Below are 23839 nucleotides of genomic sequence, written 5' to 3'. Positions count from 1 at the left end.
ATGTTTAGTTACAAAAAAAAAGCCTTAATCTGAGGATGCAGTGCGTCGCGCCAATATCTCTCTTTGAAGTTGCTGGAAATATACTTGCTGAACTTCATTTAACGTACTCACATCGAGCAACATTATGCGCTCCTCTCTCTCCAACCGGGCGATTTCCAGTTTCTCCGCCTCCAACCTCAATCTCTCATCCTCTTGTCTAGTTTTATTTTCCTCCATTTCTCGTTCATATGCCATCTTCTCCTCCTTGAGTCGGAAAAATTCTTTCTCCTGAGCACGTGACTCCTCTAGGAGAGTATATCTTTTCTTGCTGAGCTCCACAAGCTCTTCTGAGGCTCTGCCTTGGGCCTTACGTTTTCCTTTCTCAGCTTTTCTTCCTATTGGCCTATCCAAATCGATGACATCATTAGTTTCCATATTCTCGCCCTCTGTACCACCCACTGAATCAATGGGTGAATTAGTTGCCATGGATGATGTACGCGAATATGTAGGGGACATCGTCGACCTTCGCTTTGTCCCGTCTTTTGTGCAACGCTGATTCCATTTCGGCTGGTCTTTCAATAGCTGCCAACAATGCTCGAACTGAAAGGTTGTTTTCTCAAGCGATTGGTACATGACCTTCGCTTTGTCAAACTTCCAATTCAAAATGAAAATCAAATAATTAACCAACCCAAAATGCAGATAAAGGGAACATAATGAATATAAATAATAATTAAGTGGATGCTTATACCTTGTCTTGCTCAGTCATGCCACTTTGATTCAGCCCTTCAACTTGGGCGAGTTTAGCACAAAATTTGTTCGTCGCCTTTTGAATGGCAGACCACCGATGTATTAAGGACCCAACACTTCGCTCATTTGTACTTTCTTTATAATCATTGAAGTATTGACTAACTTTTTCCCAAAGTTGGGCGTGTTTTTGGTCCGTTCCTTGGATGGCATCAATGCTACTATTCAGCCATGCGGAGACAAGTAACTTGTCTTCCTCGGGGGTGAAGTTTGCACCCCTGGCTGATTTTCTTTGAGAGGGGGGAGGATCTACTTGGGGCGGGGGTGGAGAGTCATCCAAAGTCACTGGATGTTGTTCACCTTGACCAACATAAATGTGGTCAAGTTCAGGCTCCTGAGTCAGGAGGCTAGTGAAGAACATATTTCCATGTTCTCCTGAGTCCATCTCTAAAAATTTGTAAACATAAAACATGTAATACACATGTTAGAAAATTAAGAACTAAATTTGCAAGTGATTTTTGTAGCCGGCTCAGGAATCATATGGCAACGTATGACGACACACTTGGCACATATACTTGCATGGTTGCAACAACCGGTTGCCACTATTTATCGGCCATCCGGGTTACCATGCCATGGAGGTGTGCGCCAAAGTGTTTTATCACCATGTTCGGATTGTCTCATCATCACAGCCGAAGGGTTAAGACAACTCAGATCCAATAAAAAATTTAGTTTGAAAACGTAAAAATAAGAGCATTCCCATCCACTTCCCTAAACACTCGTGTGTTTTAAATGTGGCTCAGAATGGGTTACAAAATTTACATCATGTGTGAGAGATGAGCCCAACATCAAATGGCTGCAAAACCTTACCCAAACCCCACGTGCCTTTTGTGAAAACAATTACAAACTGCAGTATGATCATTCGGGTAAGGATTACCCCGCCATCTCAATGGGGCCCATTAACACTTATGAATTATCTTACTAAACCCCATCATCATAGCCTAACAGTCGACATGCAGCCCCCTCCCTCCCTCCCCCACAAGTAATAATTATTCATCAGTACTAAACACTACAAAGGTCCCAATAGCACAGACAGATTCACAGCCAGGGGTTAGAGAAGGAAATTCCAATACTAAACAGCATGCAAAGTGCATAAGAACATAAAAACAGATTTTATCTTTGTCAAACCAACAGAGTTTAGTCCATGGGAACAATAATTAAAGAGATAACAGTAGCTCAAACCAGCAAACACATGCCACAAACTCAGATTAAATAACTGGTATGAGGTAGGATTAAAAATTGAAGAGAGTATAAGCTAACAGAAAATTAGGGAGTATAGGATTAAATAACATAAAATTAAAGAGAGTATAGGATTAAATAACAGAAAATTGAAGAGAGTATATGATTAAATAACAGAAAATTAAAGAGAGTATAAGATTAAATAACAGAAAATTGAAGAAAGTGTAGGAACAGAAAATTGAAGAGAGTATAGGATTAAATAACAGAAAATTAAAGAGAGTATAAGATTAAATAACAGAAAATTAAAGAAAGTGTAGGAACAAAAAATTGAAGAGAGTATAGGATTAAATAACAGAAAATTGAAGAGAGTACTTCATTTAAATAACAGAAAATTGAAGAGAGTATATGATTAAATAACAGAAAATTTAAGGGAGTATATGCTTATACCTTTGTATGAAAAATTGATGCACAAAGCACAATCAATAATCAGTTAATGTCATTAAAAATGGCTTTGTATGTGTGGTGATCAGAGGAGGACATATATCATTCGGGTGGCTTTGTATGGACATAAACCATTAAAGTTTAATAATACACAACATGTTTGTCTCCATTATATGGATTATGGGGGGCAAAAACAGCACAAACCAAAGGTATATAGCCATATGTACCCAAACATATATGGTCATTGACAAAATACAAATTATATAACAAGAAATATTCATTATAGTCATGTTGAATGATACAAGAAATGTATCATGTTGAAGTATAAATTCCTAAACACATACAAGTAATATTTTTCATAGAGAGTCATTTAACAAAAATACTACAAACCAACAAGGGAGCTCAAAGCTGGTAATGACAAAATGACAGTAATAGTGCTATAAAAAATAACACCATTTGGTCTCATTGGACAACATAACCAACTGGATTATGGTAAATGATTCAAAGGGAAAAAGAGTCGGGCCATACAAAAATGGGGAGTTTTCATACGCACTCAGCTTCAGGAATTAATGGCCAAATGATGCACAACACTCCACACAAGCTCCACAAAGCAGAGCAATGTCTGAGATTTATCCATTAAGAACAATAAAGTAACTGTGCCGTGAATGATAGATGATAAAAATTGTTCATTCAAACCGCAGAGCACCCAATAAAATGCAGTGTTTGTATATAGCAGCAAGTCGATTGATAAAATAGCACTAAGAAGTCGATAAATCCAGGAACAAAATCCAACCACGGCAGATACATGCATTCTAAATCCAGTGAATATGGGTCACAGATCCATGAATATTCATGCCCTAGAGTAGTAATTGAAATCTAGGGTTCTCGGATTTCAAGTGGCAAAACTGACAAATACAATAGATCATAACAATAAAACTCGAAAATATATCAGATTCACCATGGAAAGAGGCTCAGTTTGTTCAATCTCTGCGAGAGAGGACAGAGTCCATCCATGGAGAGAAGAAGAGGGCGCGAGTTTCACAGAGAAGAGAAAACTTACATTCCTGTGGAGTCGATGAAGAGAAGACACCGTAGATGGTGGCAGACGGGGCGAGAGAGGGCCTCCTTCACGAACGAGGGCGATCGAGAGGGAAGAGAGGAACACGCGGGACGGAAGGGCAACAGATTTGGGGTTCGGACGTTTTGGGGATGTACAGTGGTTCCCCAAATATGGGGAACGACTGTAGATACCCGAAAAGTAATCCCTAATTTAGGGAATGGGATGGGAGGCGCCAAACTCGTAAACCCTAAATTTCATCTCTAAATTTTAGAGATAACAGTGTTTTACGCATCCGGATGGGGATGCTCTAACTCATTGATGCAAGATGCCTCTCAGTTGCTGCAGGACTTTAGAGTCTCCTAATGGTGACTACCCACTCTCCATAGGAATGATGGTTGGGAATCTCTTCCATCATAATTTTTCAACATTAATTGGGATGCAGTGGTAGATAGAATATACGGCAAGTTTGGGATTGGAATTATTGTTCGTGATTGAGAGGGTAAGATTCTAACTACGCTGAGGAAGAGGCAATATTTGTTCTCAAATCCTCTAATAGCAAAAACCTATACAGTTCTTCAAGCAATAATATTTGAGAGTGAGTTGGATTTGAGAAGAATAATTCTAGATGAGGATTCAAAGCAAGTTGTGATGACTATCCAAGGTCATGAGGAAAACTTGAATTGCTTTGGAATGCTAGTTCCAAACATTTAAGTTCAAACTACAATGTTATGAAAACTGCTCCATCAAACACGTACTAAAAGAAGCCAACTTAATTGCACACACCTTAGGCAAGGACACATTAGCAATTTCTGATTGTATTGTGGAAATATCGGAAATTCCTTATTGTATTTAGACTTTGTTATTGAGCTATTGATCAATGGAGAATTATAAAAAAAAGAACACAACGTACCGAAGCGTAACGTAGCATCAAATTCGTATGTATTTACGGTGACCCAAAAAAAATCCCCGCGCTCATACTGAACCCACCGTACAGAAGCGAAACGTAGCATCACATAAAAAAAAATCTTTAGAAAACGCTTCAGTAGACCCCACATGAGTCGCGTAGACTTTCTCAATGCTGTCGTTGCGCCGAGTGCCCTTTACTCTGACTCGCCAATTTCCGCGAACTTTCTCTCTGTCTCTCTCTCTTCGAAGTAGAAAAAATATCCCTTTTTAGTTCTTGCGCTGATCGCCCATGGAGTTCTACACATGTACAACCTGATTTCCTAGTCGCTCCTAGTCTCTCCTTCGGTGCGTTTCTTTTTAGTCAAAAACTTTTTCTGTATAGTCGTTTTCTTTTGCCAATTGAGAACCTCCAAGTGATCGTCCTTTAACTTTGTCAGAACTCAAGTTATTTTCATTTGTCTTTCTGTTCAAGTTTGATTTTCGAGTCTCTCCTACAAATCTCTTGAAATTTATGTACAAACTGTTAGAAATTTAAAATCCCGAAAATTTAGGATTCGCTTTTTTTTTGTTTCCAAAAGGTTAATTAAAAAAGTGCGCTGCTTTAAGTTTCATCCCCATTGTTTTTGGATGATTATAGTGGATATCGCTTTTTGAAAATATTTTTGGCGTGGACGGGATGTTATTGGAAATATCTGCAAATTCGTACTCTTTTGATGTGGACCATGTTGTCGCTTTTACCCAAAATTTCCTTATTGTTATTCTACCTTTGGATTATTTCTAGTAAATTACGGTGCTTAAGTAATTCTATGATCCATTTGGTTTTTTGAACAATCATTTATTGTCGGGTACAATGTGTGGAGGATGTGCTTTGAATCCATTTCATTAATTTGAATGTTTTTATCCATCAGGGTTTGGCGTTGAGAGTTTTTATGTTGCATGAAGTAGTTTTTTGGATCGATAAATTTCTCAGGGGTGGATTCTTCATCGGAAAAATCGTGTTTTCAAGAAGATATAATCATGAACTACCAGCAAGAGAAGTTTGTGAGGTTAGTTTAACTCAATTTATTGTGCATACTAATTATATGCCTGAGTTTAAGGTGTGAGGTTAGTTTAACGCAATTTATGGTGCTTAGTAATTATATGCTTGAGTTTAAGGTGCAATTTTTAGCATGTTGTGTGCACTTCTTGTGCTTTTGGAATCAACCAGATTAGAATCTGTTATTTCCACCTGATGGTACTTTTCAGAAATAAATTTGTGGATTATTGATTTTTTTGCTAAAAACAAAAAAGTTTAAGTTTGTCACTCACACATACCTATCATAGCCACCACCATGTTTGAATGTTACCAATTCTATCCATTATTTCTGATATGGAAACCACCCTGCCACCTTTGATATTAATATCTTGGATATGTAGCCATGGTGAGTGCTTCCACGGCCAGAGTAACTACACTGATTCAAACCTCCTATTTACCATATGTGATAATGGTGTTCCATGAATGTTGTTGCTGCCTTGTCTTCTACCGATTTCTTTGCCACCACACCCACCATCAATGCTACAAAACTGACACATGAGATATCATGCCCCACCACCACTATAAAGTTTGGGTTTTATGGTTAGCATCTTGCTTTGATTTTGAGATGCTTTCCAATTTCTTTGGCAACTTTAATGTATATTTTTCATATTTTGTTTGGGTTCTATTTTCATGTTCCTTTTAAATGGGGCATAGAGTCATAGGAAGGATTTTGATGTCACTTACAATGTTTGGAACAGGTTTCAGGATTGGAAGTCAGAGAAAAGTACCGAGGGGCATTCTAAAAATTATGAAATGCATCCAAGAAGAATCAGAATGGCATTAAGCTTGGTTTCAGAAAAGTTTCAAAGAAGCTTTGAATCTAGTTCAGATAGGATAAACAGGATTAAAAAATCATTGAAATCTTATTCATTTAATAGTGCTGTTGCTCAAGGCTCAGGTTCAAGGAAGAAAATTCTTGATCCGCAGGGTCCGTTTCTACAAAAGTGGAATAAGATATTTGTGCTCTCATGTGTGATTGCAGTTTCACTCGATCCCTTGTTCTTTTATGTCCCTGTGATTATTGATGCCCAGAAGTGCCTTGAGTTGGACAAGAAAATGGAGACTACAGCTATTATCTTGCGTTCTTTCACGGATATATTTTATATAATTCATATTATTTTTCAATTTCGAACTGGTTTTATTGCTCCATCTTCTCGTGTATTTGGAAGAGGTGTTTTAGTTGAAGATGCTTGGGCAATAGCACGGAGGTATCTGTCATCATACTTCTTAATTGACATTCTTGCCGTCCTTCCGCTCCCACAGGTAAGGGAAAGTCTTTGCAGGCCAAATTTTTTACTTCTTGGGGTTATTTCATTGGTTAACTCGCAAAGGGATTATATTCTATGCAATTCCTATATTTGATTGCGTATTACTCGACTAGTAACATTGGTTGAGCAGCTTGTATCCCTGTAAGCAAAAATTTAAATTTAACATGCACAGGAAGTTTGTTTAGTGCCTTTATTTACCCTGGTCTTCATTTGGGTACTTAATGCAGTTCAACTTGACTTGGTGCCTATTCTAAAGTTTTATGTTTGTCCTCCCATGTGGAACTTTTGTTACATAAAATTCTTGTAGCAGGACCAAAAATCAGTGCAGAGTCCTTGTTGACCTTCTCTTATGTTAAAGCATGAGTCTGAGGTTGAATTCAACTGCCCAACTTAGATATATTTTCTCTCTACTGTGCAGAATGGTTCGGAAAGTTGTGTGTATAAAAAAAATGCTGACTTTTAACATGCTGTGATATGCTCAGGTGGTGATTTTAATTATCGTTCCGAAAATGGGAGGCTCAAAATCGTTGAATACGAAGAACTGGTTAAAATTTGTTGTTTTCTTCCAATATCTACCGAGGTTTCTTCGAATCTATCCGTTATATAAAGAAGTTACAAGGACTTCTGGCATACTCACACAAACTGCATGGGCTGGAGCTGCATTCAATCTCCTTCTTTACATGCTTGCTAGCCATGTAAGTTTCATTAAATGGCCTGGTTTGTTTTATTGGTACTTAGGTGAAACTACATTTTTCTTTAAAAATATATATTTGTTCGGCAAATTTATCTCTATGTTTACCTATAAAAAAAATTTATCTATATGTTTATCTATATGTTGGTTCATTGTATAGCTGTCGTGTGTCCATGTGTGCTGCCTTTGCTTCTTAATGTTGATCATCTCCTTAAAATGTAACCCCCATGGGTTGGCTCAAGTGGTAAGAGCCTTGGTCTTGATGGCATGCTCCTTCTAGGTCTAAGGTTCGAACCCTTGGTTGCAAACAATTTTTAAGGGCCATATTTTCCCTTGAATTACCCAGGGTGCACTTGCAGGAGACTCCTTGCTGAGGGCCTGTGCACCCCTAGGATTAGTCGAGACTTTGTTCTAGACACTTGGTGCCAATAAGAAAAACATGTAGTCCTACCCATATAATTTCGTTAGACGTAGATATTTTGTTTGGTTTTGACTTGTTAGAGTTTTATTGTTAAATAGAGTGCAGTATCCCTTTTAAGTTGTAGAAGGCTATTAGACCATCAGATGCAGAGAGACAAGATCATGTGAATTTCAGTGCAGCTGGAACTTGTGCACATTTATTTAGGAGTCAGATTAGTCAATTTGTAGTACTATTTGCAAGCATGATTATCATGTAAGCTTGAAGATTTGAAGATAATTAAGCCAGTTTTTTTATGAGCAGTTCTAGATTAGGATTTTGGATACTACAACATATATGTATGCATGTGAGAATGTGTACCAAGGAAAGTGAATTGAAAAGAAAGGAACTTATATCTGATATAAGTTTCACTAGGAAAAGACACTATTCAATATGAACACTCATGACTTAAATCGGGGTGGATACCTTTTTGTAGCTGTTGAGCTAGAGGTTTTGACCTGGCTTTGTGTTGAAAATATATTTGTAGTCAACAAGGAAAAATGTCCTATGTAATAGAGAATGTAAATAGCATTGCAGCTTGACAAGCTCCAGTTTGGACTCTTTCAAGACATAGACTAATTTGTGTGCCACTGTCAGTAATTTATAGAGTAAGCCAGGAGAAGTCTTGATTTCATATGAATTCGCCTTTGGACCTCCTTTTTGAGAGTTCCCCACCACTGAACTTGCAAAATGCACCATGAGCTAGAGAACTTTTATTGCATTTTACTGCTATTTTTTTTTTTGATGAGTAGCTAAAAATTGCAATAAATTGAAGTGCCATTTTCTCTCTTTTATATATATTTCTGACTATTACGTTTTTTCTGTTGTTTTAGGTACTTGGAGCCTTTTGGTACTTGTTCTCCATAGAGCGAGAAACCATCTGCTGGCAACAAGCCTGCAGGGATAATTCCACATGCTTAAACAGTTCTTTGTATTGTGATAGTAATATTTTAGAGGTGGACAACTTACTGAATGCATCTTGTCCCGTAAAGGAACCTAATGCAACGCTCTTTGATTTTGGAATATTCCTCGATGCTCTTCAGTCTGGTGTAGTGGAGTCAAGGGATTTTCCAGAGAAGTTGTTTTACTGTTTTTGGTGGGGCCTGCGAAATCTGAGGTGTGCTTCTATGGGATCACATTTATTTTATGCTGAGTTAGTTGGCAGCAATAATATCACCTTTTCTTTGTGTGTTTTATTTTTAATAATGACAGAAACATGCTTTTGTATGCTTATCATTTAGTGTTTTGTTTTTTGACATTGAATGAATAAAAAAGCATCCAGTAAACTGGCCGTAGTTCATACATAGTGCTTGTGCGATGTCTGGTGCTACATTGCTCATAAACTTTCTTTTATTCATGCTTGGATCGTGAGAACCTTTTTATAATAAATTGCCTGTTCATCTGGAACCCGGTTTTAAACCCAGAACCTGGTTTTTTTTTCCTCTTGGTTTGAATGTTTTGAATTTTTTTTTTTGTTCCTTTCTAGCAACTAAATAGACAGAAACTCAAGGTGCTGTGGGTCTCGAAAATGGGTCCCGATTGTCTTTTTCTTTTTTTACTTAATGATTAAATAAATATTTTTTAATGGTGGTGTGAATTTTTTTCAAGTGTTTAAATGATTTAAAAAAATGCATGGAAAAAAAGAAAAAAAAACACTCAAGTAGCCTTGTCGGTGTAGCAGTGTTCAATTCAAAATATTCTTTGTGAAGTTTGTTTGTAACGGAAGCATGGACACGGCAAAGTTTGTAGAAAAAATAGATGACAAATGCATATATATATACATATGTGTGTGTGTGTATATATATATATATATATATATATACACACAAACGTGAAAGGCAGATAATATACCTAAAATGAACATGGCCATCCCAAGACCTGCATCTGAGATTATTTTTATTGAGTATTTGACCAAATTGGGCATCCGGCCCTATATTCCATCTGTGCCTCCTGAAGAGTTGCATAAAGTCGTTCCTGTAGATTTTACCATTGAACTCGAGGTTGAGTATATCCTGTTGGGGCTGCAGTGCTGCACTTCCCTTTAGAAGATCTGGATTGAGCTTTTGATTATGGGAATGTTGTGCTTGTAATGTAATACGTGCTTTTCATATAAATAGTGTAATATTATTTTATAAACAATTTTAGTTTAAAAAATTAAATAAATAGATTTGAATGCTGCATCAACATTTTTTTCATGAAAAAATATTCATAACATGTAGGCTTCGATTTAAAAAAAAACCGGGTACAAACCGGAACACGGGTTCCAGGTTTTTAAAAACCGGTTTCCATCCAGGTTCCAGCCTGGGTTTGACCCGGGTTAACCCAGTCCGGGTTCTGACCCGATTTTGAAACCCCAAAACCGGGCCGGAACCCGGATGAACAATCTTATTTTTATTGGCTCTTTCTTGTTCTTTTGTGCTGAATGACATATATTATGGTCAGTTAACTGGTTTATTCGATCAGATTTTACCAAATTGATTGGATTGGAAGGGATTAATGGCTACAAATGGGGGTGATATGTCATTTATCCTTGAAGGTCATCTCTGGCATCAGCGTGTGTGTGAACAGATTATTTCTAGAAAATGGAAATAAAATTGTCAATAAGTGGGATAAGTGAAAGAGCAAGTGGGTTGAAGTTGGGACAGACAAAACATGTTTAAAGGTAGACTGAACTCGATGTGAACAGATGAAGAAAGGATAAGTATCATTTCTGGAAATGGAAGCGCAGGTCTGAGTGGGTCCTTTTTGTTCTTTTGGTTTTTTTTGGGGTATGGGAATACAAAGATGTGGGATCTGACTACGAATATATCTGATGACGAAATATTGAACTTTGTTTGTGACGTTAACATTACTTTTGATCTCCATTGGTGCTTGGCTGTAAATGAGGCATTTTTTTGAATCTTGGTTCCTTTTTCTTGCATTTTCAGCCCCATATGTAGAACTGGTTTTATCATGTTTGCTGATGTAATGTATCATTCATTTCATCACAATGTGTATTTTTTGAAGTGTTCTCTGTCGAGGAGTTGCAGTTCACTTCTGAAATTATCATTTGTTTATAAAACTTCTATTCTTTGCAGTTTATCTTGTTCGATAACTGTGCTTTATGCTTCTGTAAACAAATCCTCTTGAGTAGATGTTTACGTTTCTTGTATTTCAGCCCCGGGTATAGAGCTGGTTTTATCACATTGTCTCGTGCATTTTATTAGATTTCATGTGGACTTTGTCATCTTGCTATGATGTGTACCCTTGACATGTTCTATGTGGGGCACTCATGAATTGTTGTCTCAATTTGTTTTGCAGTTCTCTTGGTCAAAATCTATCAACAAGTACCTATGTCTGGGAAATCTGCTTTGCAGTTTTCATTTCAATTTCTGGCTTGGTATTGTTCTCATTTTTGATCGGGAATATGCAGGTTGGTACTAGCCAGTTTTAATATATAGCTCTGAAAGTGACCATCCTCTTTAAAGGATAGAATAGCAATAGAATAGCAATAAGGAACTATTTAACATTTATAATTTTCAAAGCAGGAGCTTTGCTTGAGCCATGTCATTCACTCCTGCATTAAATGACTGAGTTTGGTCAATTAAATGAAAATAATTTGAATGGTCATATAATTAAATATTTGTTGGAAGTTTAAAAGACTAAAGCCTCGTTTGGTTACACAGATAAGATGAAAGTTGAAAGTTGAATAAAATGTTGTTAGAATATAATTTTTTAATATAATTTTTTTTTTTGGATTTGAAAAAGTTGAATTGTTTATTGTATTTTGTGTGGGAGTTTGGAAAAATTGTAATGATTAGATGAGACTCAATGAGATGGTTTGTGTAACCAAATGAGGCCTAAAACACTTTGTGTTCGTTCCTCTATAACGCTTCATCTTCTTTGTCCATATATTATTTATTACAATGAGTAATAGAATAATGTCACTTAAATAACTTCATAATTAGGTTATAAATAGAATTTTAAAAAATTATAAATAGAAATGATTTTTATTTGTTGTTAGAACAAATGTTTGTGAGCTTTCTGGTGAGTTCCAGAATTTAAAGTTGAGTGCTCGAGTGCTGATTGTATGGGTCATTCATCTTATGGGTACATTCTGACGGACTTCTACCCCAAAAATCTCCCTTATTATTTTCTACAGTTGCTGATGCATTCTTTGATGTCTCAGAATATACAGCTTTCCTAGAAGGTGCACTTGGTGTAATTCATAGCCGTCTGTAAAATGCTTAAAAGAATTCCTTTTTTATGTCTTGTTATTGCAGATTCTGTAACCCCAAAACAAAAAAAAGAAAAAAAAGGAAAAAAGAAAGAAAACGAAAATGAAAGAAAAATATGGAAGTGCCTTTGCAAGCAATATGCTGGGTAACGAATACTGCATATCTTCACCATTGAGATACTCCAATTAGTGTGTATGTTTTGCATTGATTGAAAGGCATCCATTTGGATTTGTTGAATGACCTAAGAACACAACTTCAATAAAAGCCCGATATTGAGTGGTTTGAGTTGCAAGATTAAGCACACTTTTAGGTTGTTTGAGCTTAATAGCGTAAAACTCAAGAATTAACTTGTTTGAGGCCCATATATTTCATTTTATGATGAATTCAACTTGTTTTGAAACAGACATACTTGCAATCCACTACTACAAGATTGGAGGAGATGAGGGTCAAAAGACGAGATGCCGAACAGTGGATGTCACACAGATTACTCCCTGAAGATCTGAGAGAGCGGATTAGGAGGTATGAACAATACAAATGGCAAGAAACTAGAGGTGTTGATGAAGATAATTTGATCCGTAATCTTCCCAAGGACCTCAGAAGGGACATAAAGCGCCATCTCTGCTTGGCTCTGCTCATGAGAGTGAGTTTCTCCACCTCACTAAATTTTGTTGTATGTCATATTACCGGAGTAACAAGCCAATCGTTTAAACTGGGATTCCAACAGAAAGGCCATGAGATGTTGTCTACCTCTTTTTTTAAGTTGAATTACTATGCTCTCAGAAATTGCTCAATCTAGGATCGATTCTCATTCATTGTTTTTGGGATGTATTTAAGGTGCCAATGTTTGAAAAGATGGATGAACAATTGTTGGATGCAATGTGTGACCGTCTTAAGCCGGTTCTCTACACAGAGAAAAGCTACATTGTTCGGGAGGGAGATCCAGTTGACGAGATGCTCTTCATCATGCGAGGCAAGCTATTGACCATTACGACCAATGGTGGAAGAACTGGATTCTTCAACTCTGAATATCTCAAGGCCGGTGATTTCTGTGGAGAAGAACTTCTTACTTGGGCTCTGGATCCCCAATCCTCATCCAATTTACCCATCTCAACAAGAACTGTCCGAGCCCTCACCGAAGTTGAAGCCTTCGCTCTAAAAGCCGATGATTTGAAATTTGTAGCCTCTCAGTTCCGTCGGCTTCATAGCAAGCAACTTCGCCATACTTTCAGATTCTACTCTCAACAATGGAGGACTTGGGCGGCTTGTTTCATACAGGCAGCCTGGCGCCGCTATAACAAGAAGAAGCTTGAAGAGTCTCTTCGGGAAGAGGAGAATAGATTGCAAGATGCATTGGTGAAGGCTGGTGGGAGCTCGCCAAGTTTGGGTGCCACCATTTATGCCTCGCGGTTTGCTGCTAATGCGCTTCGCTTGTTGCGGCGCAATAGTACACGGAAAGCAAGGGTCCCAGAGAGAATTCCGCCCATAATGCTTCAGAAACCAGCAGAACCTGATTTTACTTCCGAAGAACAATAGGTATCTAACCCCTAGTGATTTATATGTTTGTTTTGTTGTATCATGTGAATTCTACCGGGTGGAGAGACACAGAGAAATTAGTGGAATCACACTATGGTAGAAAAGTCATTAATCGACTGCAGGAGGTCTGTGTATATTATGTTGTATATTGAGTTTTTACAATTTTTTTTTCATGGATTCTGAAAGTTATCCAATGCATAGATTCGAAGTATCAAACTTCATAAAAATACATATAGCAAATAAATCAAACCTTTGAAATTTTGAATTGGACAAGCTTTATGAGAGTAAGTTTGACATATTTACCCAGACTTGCTTAAAAATGCTAAGGGTAAGAGGTCAGTGCGCCAGAGTCCAGGTCTAGGGCAGCATGTAACTGGAAAATAAACGAAAAAAGGAAGTGGCACAATGAGTGCCATGTGAAATGAGATTATTTTCCAAGCACACAGCCAACACAGGCTTGTGCTTGTGTTGCTCACGAATCCCCTATAATGATTACAAAATAAATTAATAGCAACGATGCTCGAGTACGACACGATTTAAATTTCTTCATAGCAAACTTTCAGTTTACCTCTGATTCTGGGATGACTTCTAACCCTTGGCTTAAATATTTTGTAGGCATCCTTGCATTGATTTCTATAGGATCCTTGAAGGTAAAGGGATTAGGGGGCATGTTCAACTCGTCTCCTCCTCCTCCTAACATTTGAATCACAACTTTCATCGCGGGACGATCAATCGGATGCCATTGAATACACCAAAGTCCCACAATTGCAAGTTTCTTCACAATTTTAGCATCTCCACCAATATCTTCAATAAAAATTCGCAAGTCTTCTTTTTGTTCTAAGAGATTGTAGATCCACTCTGGAAAGTAAATTTGGCTAGTGTTCTCCTTTGTAACATCAACAACTTTCTTGCCTCCAACCATTTCAAGCAACAATATTCCAAAGCTATAAACATCTGCTTTATAAGACACGTTTCCAAAATTTCTAGAGAACACTTCGGGTGCAATATAACCTATGGTTCCTTTGGCGGTGGTCATAGACACCATACTTTGATCCTTAGAACATAACTTGGCGAGACCAAAATCAGAGATTTTTGGATTGAAGTTTTGATCTAACAAAACATTACTAGGTTTGATATCAAAATGGAGGATTCGTTGGTCACACCCTTGGTGCAGATATTCAATACCTCTTGCTATCCCAAGAGCAATATTTTGCAACTTTGCCCAACCAAGGAAATTGTTTTTGGCATCCACGGAAGATATGAACTTCTCTAACGAGCCATTCGGTAAGAACTCGTAAACTAGAGCTCTTCTAAATCCATCAGCGCAAAAGCCAATCAAACGAACCACATTAACATGGTGAATCGTACCGATTGTTCTCACTTCGTTTATGAATTCTTCTCCATTTCCTTTGGAAGTGCTCAAGATCTTTACTGCAACTTGGATTTCATCAGAAAGCTTTCCTTTGAAGACTGTTCCGTAGGCTCCTTCACCCAATTTTTCAGTAAGTTGATTTGTAATCCTTTTAATATCAGCATATGAGTATCTTGTGGGTTTGAAATTTCTGTAGTCCTCCAAAAACATTTCGATCTTCACTCGATATTCTTTCTCAATTTTATCATAACTATAGAAACGGTAGAGAGCAAAGACAGCTAATGCTAACAGAAATGAACCTAGGATGACACCTGCACTGTAAACAATCGTGGGTCACGAACTTCCATTTATCTCAGAAAATGAAAATCTCAAATGGGAAACAAACAACGTACCAGTAATCACTTTTTTCGTGAATGCACCTGCAAAAGATTTTAACATAATAAGCTTCTCGTTATACTTGTGAGAAAACAAAAAAGAATTGTTTGCCCAGAAAATTTCTGGTCTTTTTGGTGGAAAAGTTGCATCTTGTGAACACAGTTTTTTTGTATTCCATCTATCTCTGATTTATAAAAGTTTGAAAGCTGTGCAAAGTTTGAATTTTTGATTCAACTCGTATAGAAGAAAATACCTTTAGGGTGTTTGGGGACGCACACAATCTCTGATCGAGTGCTCGTGCCCGTATTCTTCAATTTGCAATTCTTGCCTTCCACGTCACAGTATCGGCAGTCTGGTATAGACCACTTAAAGTGACGAGTGTTATCATCACCGAATACTAAATCAGATGGAATTGATGGAAGACTATACATCTTTGTACAAGATGATGACTCGATCAAGTCGGTAATGAGTTCACCATAAAGCACGGCATAAACTTGGTGGCTAGGGCCACTAAGACAAGAGATCCGACGCTCATCTTCTGTTTTTGTTTGGGAACAATTAAATAAGGCAAAAGACTGAAGATTTCTTTCTTGGAATTGAAAATCCGAGGAAGACAAATCGAGTCCCTGAAGTTGCCTTGGAAAGCAATGATTTGGGTCCTGTACTTTAACTACCTGAGATTTGTAGTCAATCTTTTTGACAAAGAGCTTTACAGAAATGGGCAGCTCGAGTACCGTTTCGTTGGTACCAGTGCAGGATAGAAGAAACCCAGGAAAGCCACAGTGGTCTGGGTGGCGGTCTTTAAGCCGGAAAGGAAATCGGACGGCTGGGCCTTGTCCTCCACACCGTAATTCAGGACACCCATTTTGGCCTTGTCCGACATCTACAATGGAAGCCAGGAAGAAGAAGAAGAAGAAGAAGAAGAAGAAGAAGAAGCAGGAGCTTGCCATTTCTAAGCCAAATATTTCTCTGTTTTCTTGAAGCTTTCCGCAGCCTCTTTTTAAGAGGAAAAATACCATAATCTTACTGGGGTTGACAGATGGAGTACAAGTAGGCTCAATTCTGCGTGTGAAATGAAGTTTTCTTTTTCAAAAGACAGACAAAGACTAGAATTCAACCAAGCTAGTTCTTAGTCCAAACACGGCTACGACCTGTCCAAGTTGCTGAATTGTCAAATGTGTAACTTCTCAAATGGCTAATTTCAATTAAAAAAAAGTGATTGCAGAACAAACAAAGTTGCTGAATTTCCGAACGTGGGAAACTGTGAATGGTCGACTTGTCAAATGCGTAGCTTATCGAAATAAGTTGCTGAATTTTCGAACTTGTTTCATTATATTACGGAATTGTTCAGAGTCAAAACTCACCTGACAATGTGTCTCCACCTCTGCGCGTGGAAACGTCAAAAAATTTTCATCAGATGCGCCGGTGCTTCTCCCTAATATATATACATTCTCTCATCTTTGTCCACAGCTGTGTAATCTGTATCCAATCACTCATAATACTCTCTTCTATTTGATTCTCTCTTTTAATGGCAGGACGAATGCCCTTTCCTGCAGGATTTGCAGCTCTGATTGTTTTTGTGCTCCTACTCCATCAAACTTGCATTGCCAAGGATACAAGTCAGGACTGTGTTCCTTCTTCCTGCGGCAATATCCACAACATAAGCCATCCGTTTCGATTACAAGGCGATCCACCAAATTGTGGCGACCCAAGATATAGCCTGTCATGCGAGAACAACCAAACGTTGCTGTACTTATTTTCTGGAATATACTACGTCAAGGCAATCGATTACAACAACCTCACAATCCGAGTTGTTGACCCTGGCATTAATCTAGAAGATAACTACTCCTTCATCCCTCGTTATTTTTTAAGCCTGACAAATTTCAGTTTAAAGGTTCCATACGTCTCAAGCGTTCCACACTATTTAGGCTACGATGAAGTCAGGCTTTTGTCAGCCAATGTGGTTTTCTTGAAGTGTGAAAAGCCAGTGAATTCTACTGATTATTTGGACGTTTCAACCTGTTCTGATAACGGATCATACTCTTCCAACTCTACTTTGTCCCATTCCAAGAGGTATAGATACGTTCTATTTCTCAACTCGATCAAAGCAGAGTATGTGGCGGACTTGTGCCAAGTAGAGCAGATAATGACTCTGTCATCGTCGCCCATTTCATATCAGGCCGTCCCAAGAAAATTTTCCTGTACAGACTTCCACAATGAATTGGTGGAATATGGCTTTGAGTTGTCATTCGCACAAAACTGTGGCTGCAACAATGGCGAACGTTGTTCCCTCAGTGACTCGGGCGTTGTTCAGTGCCATTCTCAAAATGGTGCGTTAGCGAAGGCAGAGTAATTGAAATTACGTGACACTTGAAATTTCTAATCAAACATCTAACGTGCTCACCATTGTTTTATTTCTTTCATTTCTGAATTCTTGGGTTGCCCACTCACTAGAAATTCATCTATACCTCACACATCAATGTAGTAAGATATTCACTGTAGTTTAGCATATGGCAATGAGTTGTTGATTTTTATTTCTAAGGTTCCAATGCTGACTTTATTTTTATTGTTTTTTTGTTTGTTTTGGTCGATATAGGAATGCTTGGTGCACTAACAAGTAAGGTCTCCGACTCTGTCTCAAAAAGTTGTTTGATTCATATATGATAGAATGTCACAATGAAATAAAATTGAATGAACTTTGGCTAATAATTACATACAAGTAGAGGAATAACAACTTTGTGCCTGAGCATTGGGCCAATCTCAAACTTTTAGGCTTTTTGTTTGGGTCTCAGAAACAATGAGTAAAATGCATGAAGAGGATAAAAAAACATCAATTTTCTTATGAAATTGCTCCCATTTTTTCCCATGGTAACAAAGACTATCAGTATTCTATGAAAGTCTGCACCTTAATTCTATCATGACCCAACCTTGTGTTTGTAGACCTATCATAAATATCCTAACTGAAACCTTTTCAATGGACAAATTTTTTCAACCCCAAGCATATGTGTTAGGTCCAGAGGCTTGTAGAGTTGTTTCTGGTTGAGGATGACGCCAGCACAAGGTTGTTATTCAATTTTATTAGGCCAATATAGACTCAATTCTTTTGATTCACCTTTTAGATTGATTACTAACTTTTTCGTTTTCATATTGTAGCTATTATCAACAGACTAACTCCGAACTTGATCAGTAAGAATCTATCTCCCCTTGGTTTTATTCAGTATGAAATAGTTTGAATGTTTATGCAGAAATGCTAACAATACTTGCATGAAAACTACATACCATGCATTCTTAAGTATCTAATTTTAAACTATGATATTCTTTTCTTTACCAAAACAGGACAAAGAGTCGATGATCAGATACTACCAAAGTATGGATATAGAGGTGAGGTTTCTATCTCAAATAGTTGGATGAGTTATAGAAATGCAAAATTACAAGTAGAAAAATAACTGCATGCTTGGGTTGCTCTCAAACTTAAAGGTTTCTTTTACATTAGTTCAATCATATCCTAATTGAAAGCTCGTTTGCAAGCCTTAATAACCAAACTCTCCTCCCCTGTTTATTACAAGTTAGCTCATGCACGTTGAGAAGGCATAGAATCCAGCTTAGCCTAGACATATAAAGTCTAGATTTATATGGCAATTTTTTTCTTTTTAAGCAAGATCCAAAGGAAGAGTTCTTTTTTGCAATTTTATTAGATTTTAAACTTTTCAAAATATTTGTATCGCTTTCCTGATTAAGTAATTAATTTGTTTTTTTTCATATATACTACAGTTTCTTTAATCAGATTATTGTTGATAACGAGCATTGATACTGGTAAGATTCTATTCTCTCATTTAATCTTTTTTAAAGTAGCAGACTCTACGAAAATATTGTTACAATTACTTGAAAGTATAAAACTCTGTGCTTTATTAGCATGACCTTGGAAGGAAATTAATTGAACTGTAACTATATAATAAGAAAATGTCATTCTTTTGCACTAATGAGGTACCATATTTGTATCTCTTATAATCTTGTTTTGGTGTTCCTCCATAGGACTGTACCTTGCAGCAAAAAGTATGTTCTGGACTCCATTCGTGATTGCATTTTTGATTTATAAATGGCATAGGAGACATTTGTCAATGTATGACACCGTTGAAGAATTTCTACAAAGTCAAAATTACCTCATGCCAATAAGGTATTCTTATTCAGAAATTTGTAAGATGACCAAAAGTTTCAAGGAAGAATTAGGTGAAGGAGGCTTTGGTACTGCATTTAAAGGAACACTTCGAAGTGGCCAAATTGTAGCTGTAAAGATGTTAAGTAAATCCAATGCTAATGGTCAGGATTTTATCAATGAGGTTGCAACAATTGGAAGGATTCACCATGTTAATGTAGTGAAACTCATTGGTTTTTGCGTTGAAAGATCAAAGCGGGCTCTTGTATACGAGTTCATGTCTAATGGGTCTCTCAATAAATATATTTTTTCACAAGGAAGTATCCTCCTTAGCTATGAGAAAATACTTGATGTTGCTCTAGGAGTGGCTCGCGGGATTGAATATTTACATCGAGGTTGTGATATGCAGATCTTGCATTTTGATATCAAGCCTCACAACATTCTCTTAGACGAGAATTTTACTCCCAAAGTTTCTGATTTTGGCCTTGCAAAATTGTATCCAGCAGATGACAACATTGTTTCTTTGACTTCTGCAAGAGGGACATTAGGATACATGGCTCCTGAGCTGTACTACAAAAACATTGGAGGCATTTCATACAAAGCTGATGTTTATAGTTTTGGAATGTTATTGATGGAAATGGCTAGTAGAAGAAAGAACTTTAATACTTTTGCAGAGCATTCAAGTCAAACTTACTTCCCCACTTGGGCTTATGATCAGTTCTGCAATGGAAAGGATGTAGAACTGGAAGGTACCAAGGAAGAGGACAAAAAAATAGGCAAAAAAATGATCATAGTTGCATTATGGTGTATACAGATGAATCCTAATAATCGTCCTTCTATGACTAAAGTGGTAGAAATGCTTGAAGGAGAAGTTGACTGCTTACAAATGCCTTCCAAGCCTTTCTTATCATCATCATCAGCATCAGCATCATCATCATATAAACAAGTAGATATTGAAGACAGTTCAACCCAAACATGGTCATCAATCCGATCAAGTGAATCAAGTGCCTTCAATCAAGCATAGATGCCAGATTCATTGACTCACTCGTACTTGACAAATGGATTGAATCTTGGGTTGAGAAATGACAAGGTATGTGCTACCATTCAATCTGCATTAGTCATCCTTTGCTAACTTCTTGAATTTCATCTGAACCATCTTGCAATCACAGCACCAATCCATTTCAGTTTATATATTAGTGACTAATTCAGCAATTACCCTAGCCAAACACTAGAAAATCCTACTTCAAAAACACCAAAAGAAGATCTGGAAAGCCATAAGATAACCTTTAATAGCTGGAAAACCATAAGATGGTACGAACAGCCATAAGCCATAAAAACACCCCTGCAATGTCAACCAGTGGACGTAGAGGAGAGTATAGCTGCACAGATACTGTGAAAAGGCAACCATTTTAAGGTTTTTTAACGTGATATGATGTATGATGCTCCTTCAGCTCTCCTTTACTAATGTTACCTACTCTTTACAGAACTCCTCTATACAATTGGAAATGGAGACGTTCATTGGGCTGATATAGAGTTTTGAGAGTAAATAGTGCTGATATCTGTGTCTATGATTATGCTTTTGGAAAATATATTCAGAGAGATTAATCAAGCAGCAAATTTCTTACCCGTTAGCCAAATTGGGAGATTGAAGTGGTGCTACTAGTGACTATGTCACTTGGCTGGATCTTCCCAGAGAGCAATGGATTATTGATAGTGATTGAGAGAGCATGTTTGCCTTGTATTAGATGTAAATGAGTTATGTTTTCTTTAGGGTGGGGAGGTTCTTTCTTTCCTGAATATTAGATGTACTGCGGCTTTACTCCCATCCCTAAATTGAGAGAGCATGTTTGTCTGTATTAATTTCTTACACAAGTTTATGTATTGGCTTGATCACCAGTACTCTTGGAGTTTATAGTGAGCCTAATTTTTTTTTGAAGCGTATACCTCCCATAGAAAATGAAGTTAATTTAGGTTCATAGACGAGTTTTATATATTTTGATGATAGATTATTGGAAATTATGAAAAAGAAAATAAAAATGTATTTAAAAAATAAATAAAAAATGCATAAAAAGGTAGATAATTTTTTTTAAACAAAATAATATTTTATTAATATAGAGAGTGAGATAGTTATTTATTTATTTATTTTGTTGAGGATGACTGATTAATTGAAAGAAGATATTTAATTAATTAAGAACTCTGATCATCATGCAGATATTTAAGTCCAAAATACGAAACCATCATAGTTTTTTCCTGATTTAGTAAACAAAAAATATAAAATCATATCAACATTAATTGTTTTTCAAATTGGTAAATAGAGTAATGTTTTCTAATATATAGAGATATCAAACTACTAAGATTTGTCATGTTTTGGAGTACTTTGGTAATGCAGCCACAATAATTTTTTTAATTGAAACTCATTATTATTAGATAATATTACTCTTATTTTCAATCAATCTTATCTTTAAGTGTAATCTTGGTTTCAACGTATTAGAGCAACAAGACAACTGAATAATTAATTAGGGCTCTTCCCAATTTAATGGGTTCCACTCCACTTGTTACAACCACAAGGCAACTGATAACTAATGGTTGAAATCGACCGACCATCACGTGTTACTAGCTAGACTCTAGAAGAGAAACAGAATGAAAAAGAAAGAGTATTTGAGAAAACGGTATATTCACAAAAAAAATTATATAAAAATAATTTTAAAAATTGATGTAATTTTATTTTATTTGTTAGATTTATTTTATAATAAAAATAATTTTATAATTTAACAAATCATATCAAATTACGTTAATTTATAAAATTATCTTTATATATTTCCGTTAGATTATTGACCAAGAGTATAGGAAAGAATAAAGAAACACCTGAATCTGCATGTACACTTACTAAACAAAGCCACCGATTTCTGTGCTATATATATATAAATATATATATATATATATTTATATTTATATATTCTTTGCTAGCTTTGATGTATCCCGGTCGGTCTCCTTGCATGCATATAGTTCCTGCTCCAGTTTCTCACTTTTTACATGTACATGAGCATCCTCGATCTATGCTGATCTCTGCATTTACAACAACGGGCAAGTATTCGGAGATCTTTATTGTTTACTTTTATTTAATTTACTGCTAAAAGGAAAAACACATTTCCTCTACTGGTTTGTTTACCAGTTATAAATATCTATTCACAACGTCTAGAATGATTTTTCTTGCTCTGACTATTCTAGTGAGTTTGCTTCTTGATGATCGTGATTAAGCTGTACATGCAGTACTTTGACGGTGGATTTAATATATAATGATAATACTTTATGCTTCTCTGCCTCTGGATAAATGAAAAAATATTGTTTATCTAATCAATATGCTTTCCAATGTTTAGGAATCAAAATTCAAATTGTGCTGGTAATTAAGAAACCTCGTTAGTTGGGTTAATTACGATTGGTCTGGAGTGTTGAATTTGTGGAGTCTGATTTATTCTTGGAGCATTGCTATTCATATGCCCATACACCACACACCATAATTTTTTTTTTTTTTAATTTTTTTAAAGTTTTTTTAGTTTTATTATTCTTAAAATAATTGAATTATTCTACTTATAATTCATATACCACATATTTGATAAGAGAATAAAATTAAAGAAATTATAAAAATGATGGTGTATGGTGTATGAGGTTTAGGAATAGAATTTTTCTTATTCTTGTGGTGGTCCGATTTGATGATGTGACTCGACAAAAATTTGTTACGATATTTTTTTTGGATTTTCAACGAGTGTTGAAAGTTTGCTCAACGTTCAGTCTTTAGGTCATTCTAGCAAATCTCAAGCTAATAGTTCGTTCAACATTTCACTCAAACGAACTCTCCATATGCTGAAGCAAGCCTCTAGTAAATAACCTAGTAATTGTAAAATTAGGGCCGTTTTAAGGTACAACTCTATATAAATATATAAGTAATGAACACTATGACTGTTCGGAAAAGTGCATTTTGCCCTAAAATGTATTTTATCATTTTCAAGATAATAAAATCTTCACTCTATGGAAGTAAACATATTGTCGAACCACATAAATGGATTGATTTCTTATCGTTTGTTTTACTTTTCTGTCGTCATTTTTCACATCATAAAACTTGATTAATATTTGTTTGAGACGTTTTTATCAGTGATAAGCTTCAGTACTCATGGGTCTACTTAAACGCCGTGGGCTTCAGCAAGAGAATCAGCCGAGGTTAGCATCTTCTTTTTCTCATGTGCCTAAGTGATAGTTCCTTCCAAATTGATGGGAACTATATATGATCATTCTAAAAAATTTTCACATGATTTTGTACGGCTGGTTGGTATTAAT

At 36.4% G+C, this 23839-nt stretch overlaps 4 protein-coding genes across 10 annotated transcripts; 2 read left to right on the top strand and 2 right to left on the bottom strand.

Moving 5' to 3' along the window:
• Positions 1 to 24: 24 nt before the first annotated feature.
• LOC108982533 (glutathione S-transferase T3-like) lies at positions 25 to 1168 on the bottom strand. The gene is made up of 2 exons (XM_018953939.2): positions 728 to 1168; positions 25 to 630 (listed from the first exon to the last, which is right to left on the bottom strand). The coding sequence occupies exons 1-2, from the start codon at positions 1166 to 1168 to the stop codon at positions 25 to 27; spliced, it is 1047 nt and encodes a 348-aa protein (XP_018809484.1).
• A 3386-nt stretch (positions 1169 to 4554) lies between these two features.
• On the top strand, positions 4555 to 14331 carry LOC108982769 (cyclic nucleotide-gated ion channel 1-like). 3 transcript variants are annotated; one of them, XM_018954236.2, is made up of 9 exons: positions 4555 to 4711; positions 5275 to 5412; positions 6140 to 6704; positions 7192 to 7404; positions 8691 to 8974; positions 11158 to 11269; positions 12478 to 12714; positions 12909 to 13607; positions 14223 to 14331. In XM_018954236.2, the coding sequence occupies exons 2-8, from the start codon at positions 5384 to 5386 to the stop codon at positions 13605 to 13607; spliced, it is 2139 nt and encodes a 712-aa protein (XP_018809781.1). In that variant the 5' UTR covers positions 4555 to 4711; positions 5275 to 5383; the 3' UTR covers positions 14223 to 14331. The 3 variants fall into 3 exon arrangements, with proteins under 3 accessions (XP_018809781.1, XP_035540596.1, XP_018809775.1); XM_035684703.1 differs by lacking the exon at positions 14223 to 14331 and having other exon boundaries at positions 5337 to 5412; positions 12909 to 13880; XM_018954230.2 differs by lacking the exon at positions 14223 to 14331 and having other exon boundaries at positions 12909 to 13880.
• Positions 14332 to 14856: 525 nt separating this feature from the next.
• LOC108982752 (rust resistance kinase Lr10-like) lies at positions 14857 to 21440 on the top strand. Of its 4 annotated transcripts, none has more exons than XR_001994758.2 (8): positions 14857 to 15109; positions 16911 to 17684; positions 17951 to 17971; positions 18508 to 18540; positions 18691 to 18735; positions 19126 to 19167; positions 19387 to 20597; positions 20992 to 21440. XR_001994758.2 is itself a non-coding variant. In XM_018954213.2 (7 exons), exons 1-7 carry the CDS (start codon positions 14962 to 14964, stop codon positions 20529 to 20531), a joined length of 2229 nt encoding a protein of 742 aa, XP_018809758.1. In that variant the 5' UTR covers positions 14857 to 14961; the 3' UTR covers positions 20532 to 20983. The 4 variants fall into 4 exon arrangements, 1 of the variants encoding a protein (XP_018809758.1); XR_004798043.1 differs by lacking the exon at positions 14857 to 15109 and adding an exon at positions 16725 to 16779 and having other exon boundaries at positions 16890 to 17684; XM_018954213.2 differs by lacking the exon at positions 20992 to 21440 and having other exon boundaries at positions 16890 to 17684; positions 19387 to 20983.
• Positions 15176 to 16401, bottom strand: LOC108982783 (putative RING-H2 finger protein ATL21A). Of its 2 annotated transcripts, XM_018954255.2 has the most exons (3): positions 15608 to 16401; positions 15372 to 15398; positions 15176 to 15295 (listed from the first exon to the last, which is right to left on the bottom strand). In XM_018954255.2, exons 1-3 carry the CDS (start codon positions 16371 to 16373, stop codon positions 15279 to 15281), a joined length of 810 nt encoding a protein of 269 aa, XP_018809800.1. In that variant the 5' UTR covers positions 16374 to 16401; the 3' UTR covers positions 15176 to 15278. The 2 variants fall into 2 exon arrangements, with proteins under 2 accessions (XP_018809800.1, XP_018809794.1); XM_018954249.2 differs by having other exon boundaries at positions 15202 to 15398.
• Positions 21441 to 23839: the final 2399 nt, after the last annotated feature.

The sequence above is a fragment of the Juglans regia genome, chromosome 13 (assembly GCF_001411555.2).
Source record: "Juglans regia cultivar Chandler chromosome 13, Walnut 2.0, whole genome shotgun sequence".
NCBI lineage: Eukaryota > Viridiplantae > Streptophyta > Magnoliopsida > Fagales > Juglandaceae > Juglans > Juglans regia.
The sequence above is the reverse complement of the archived record's forward strand: the minus strand, read 5'-3'. Positions and strand labels throughout refer to the sequence as shown.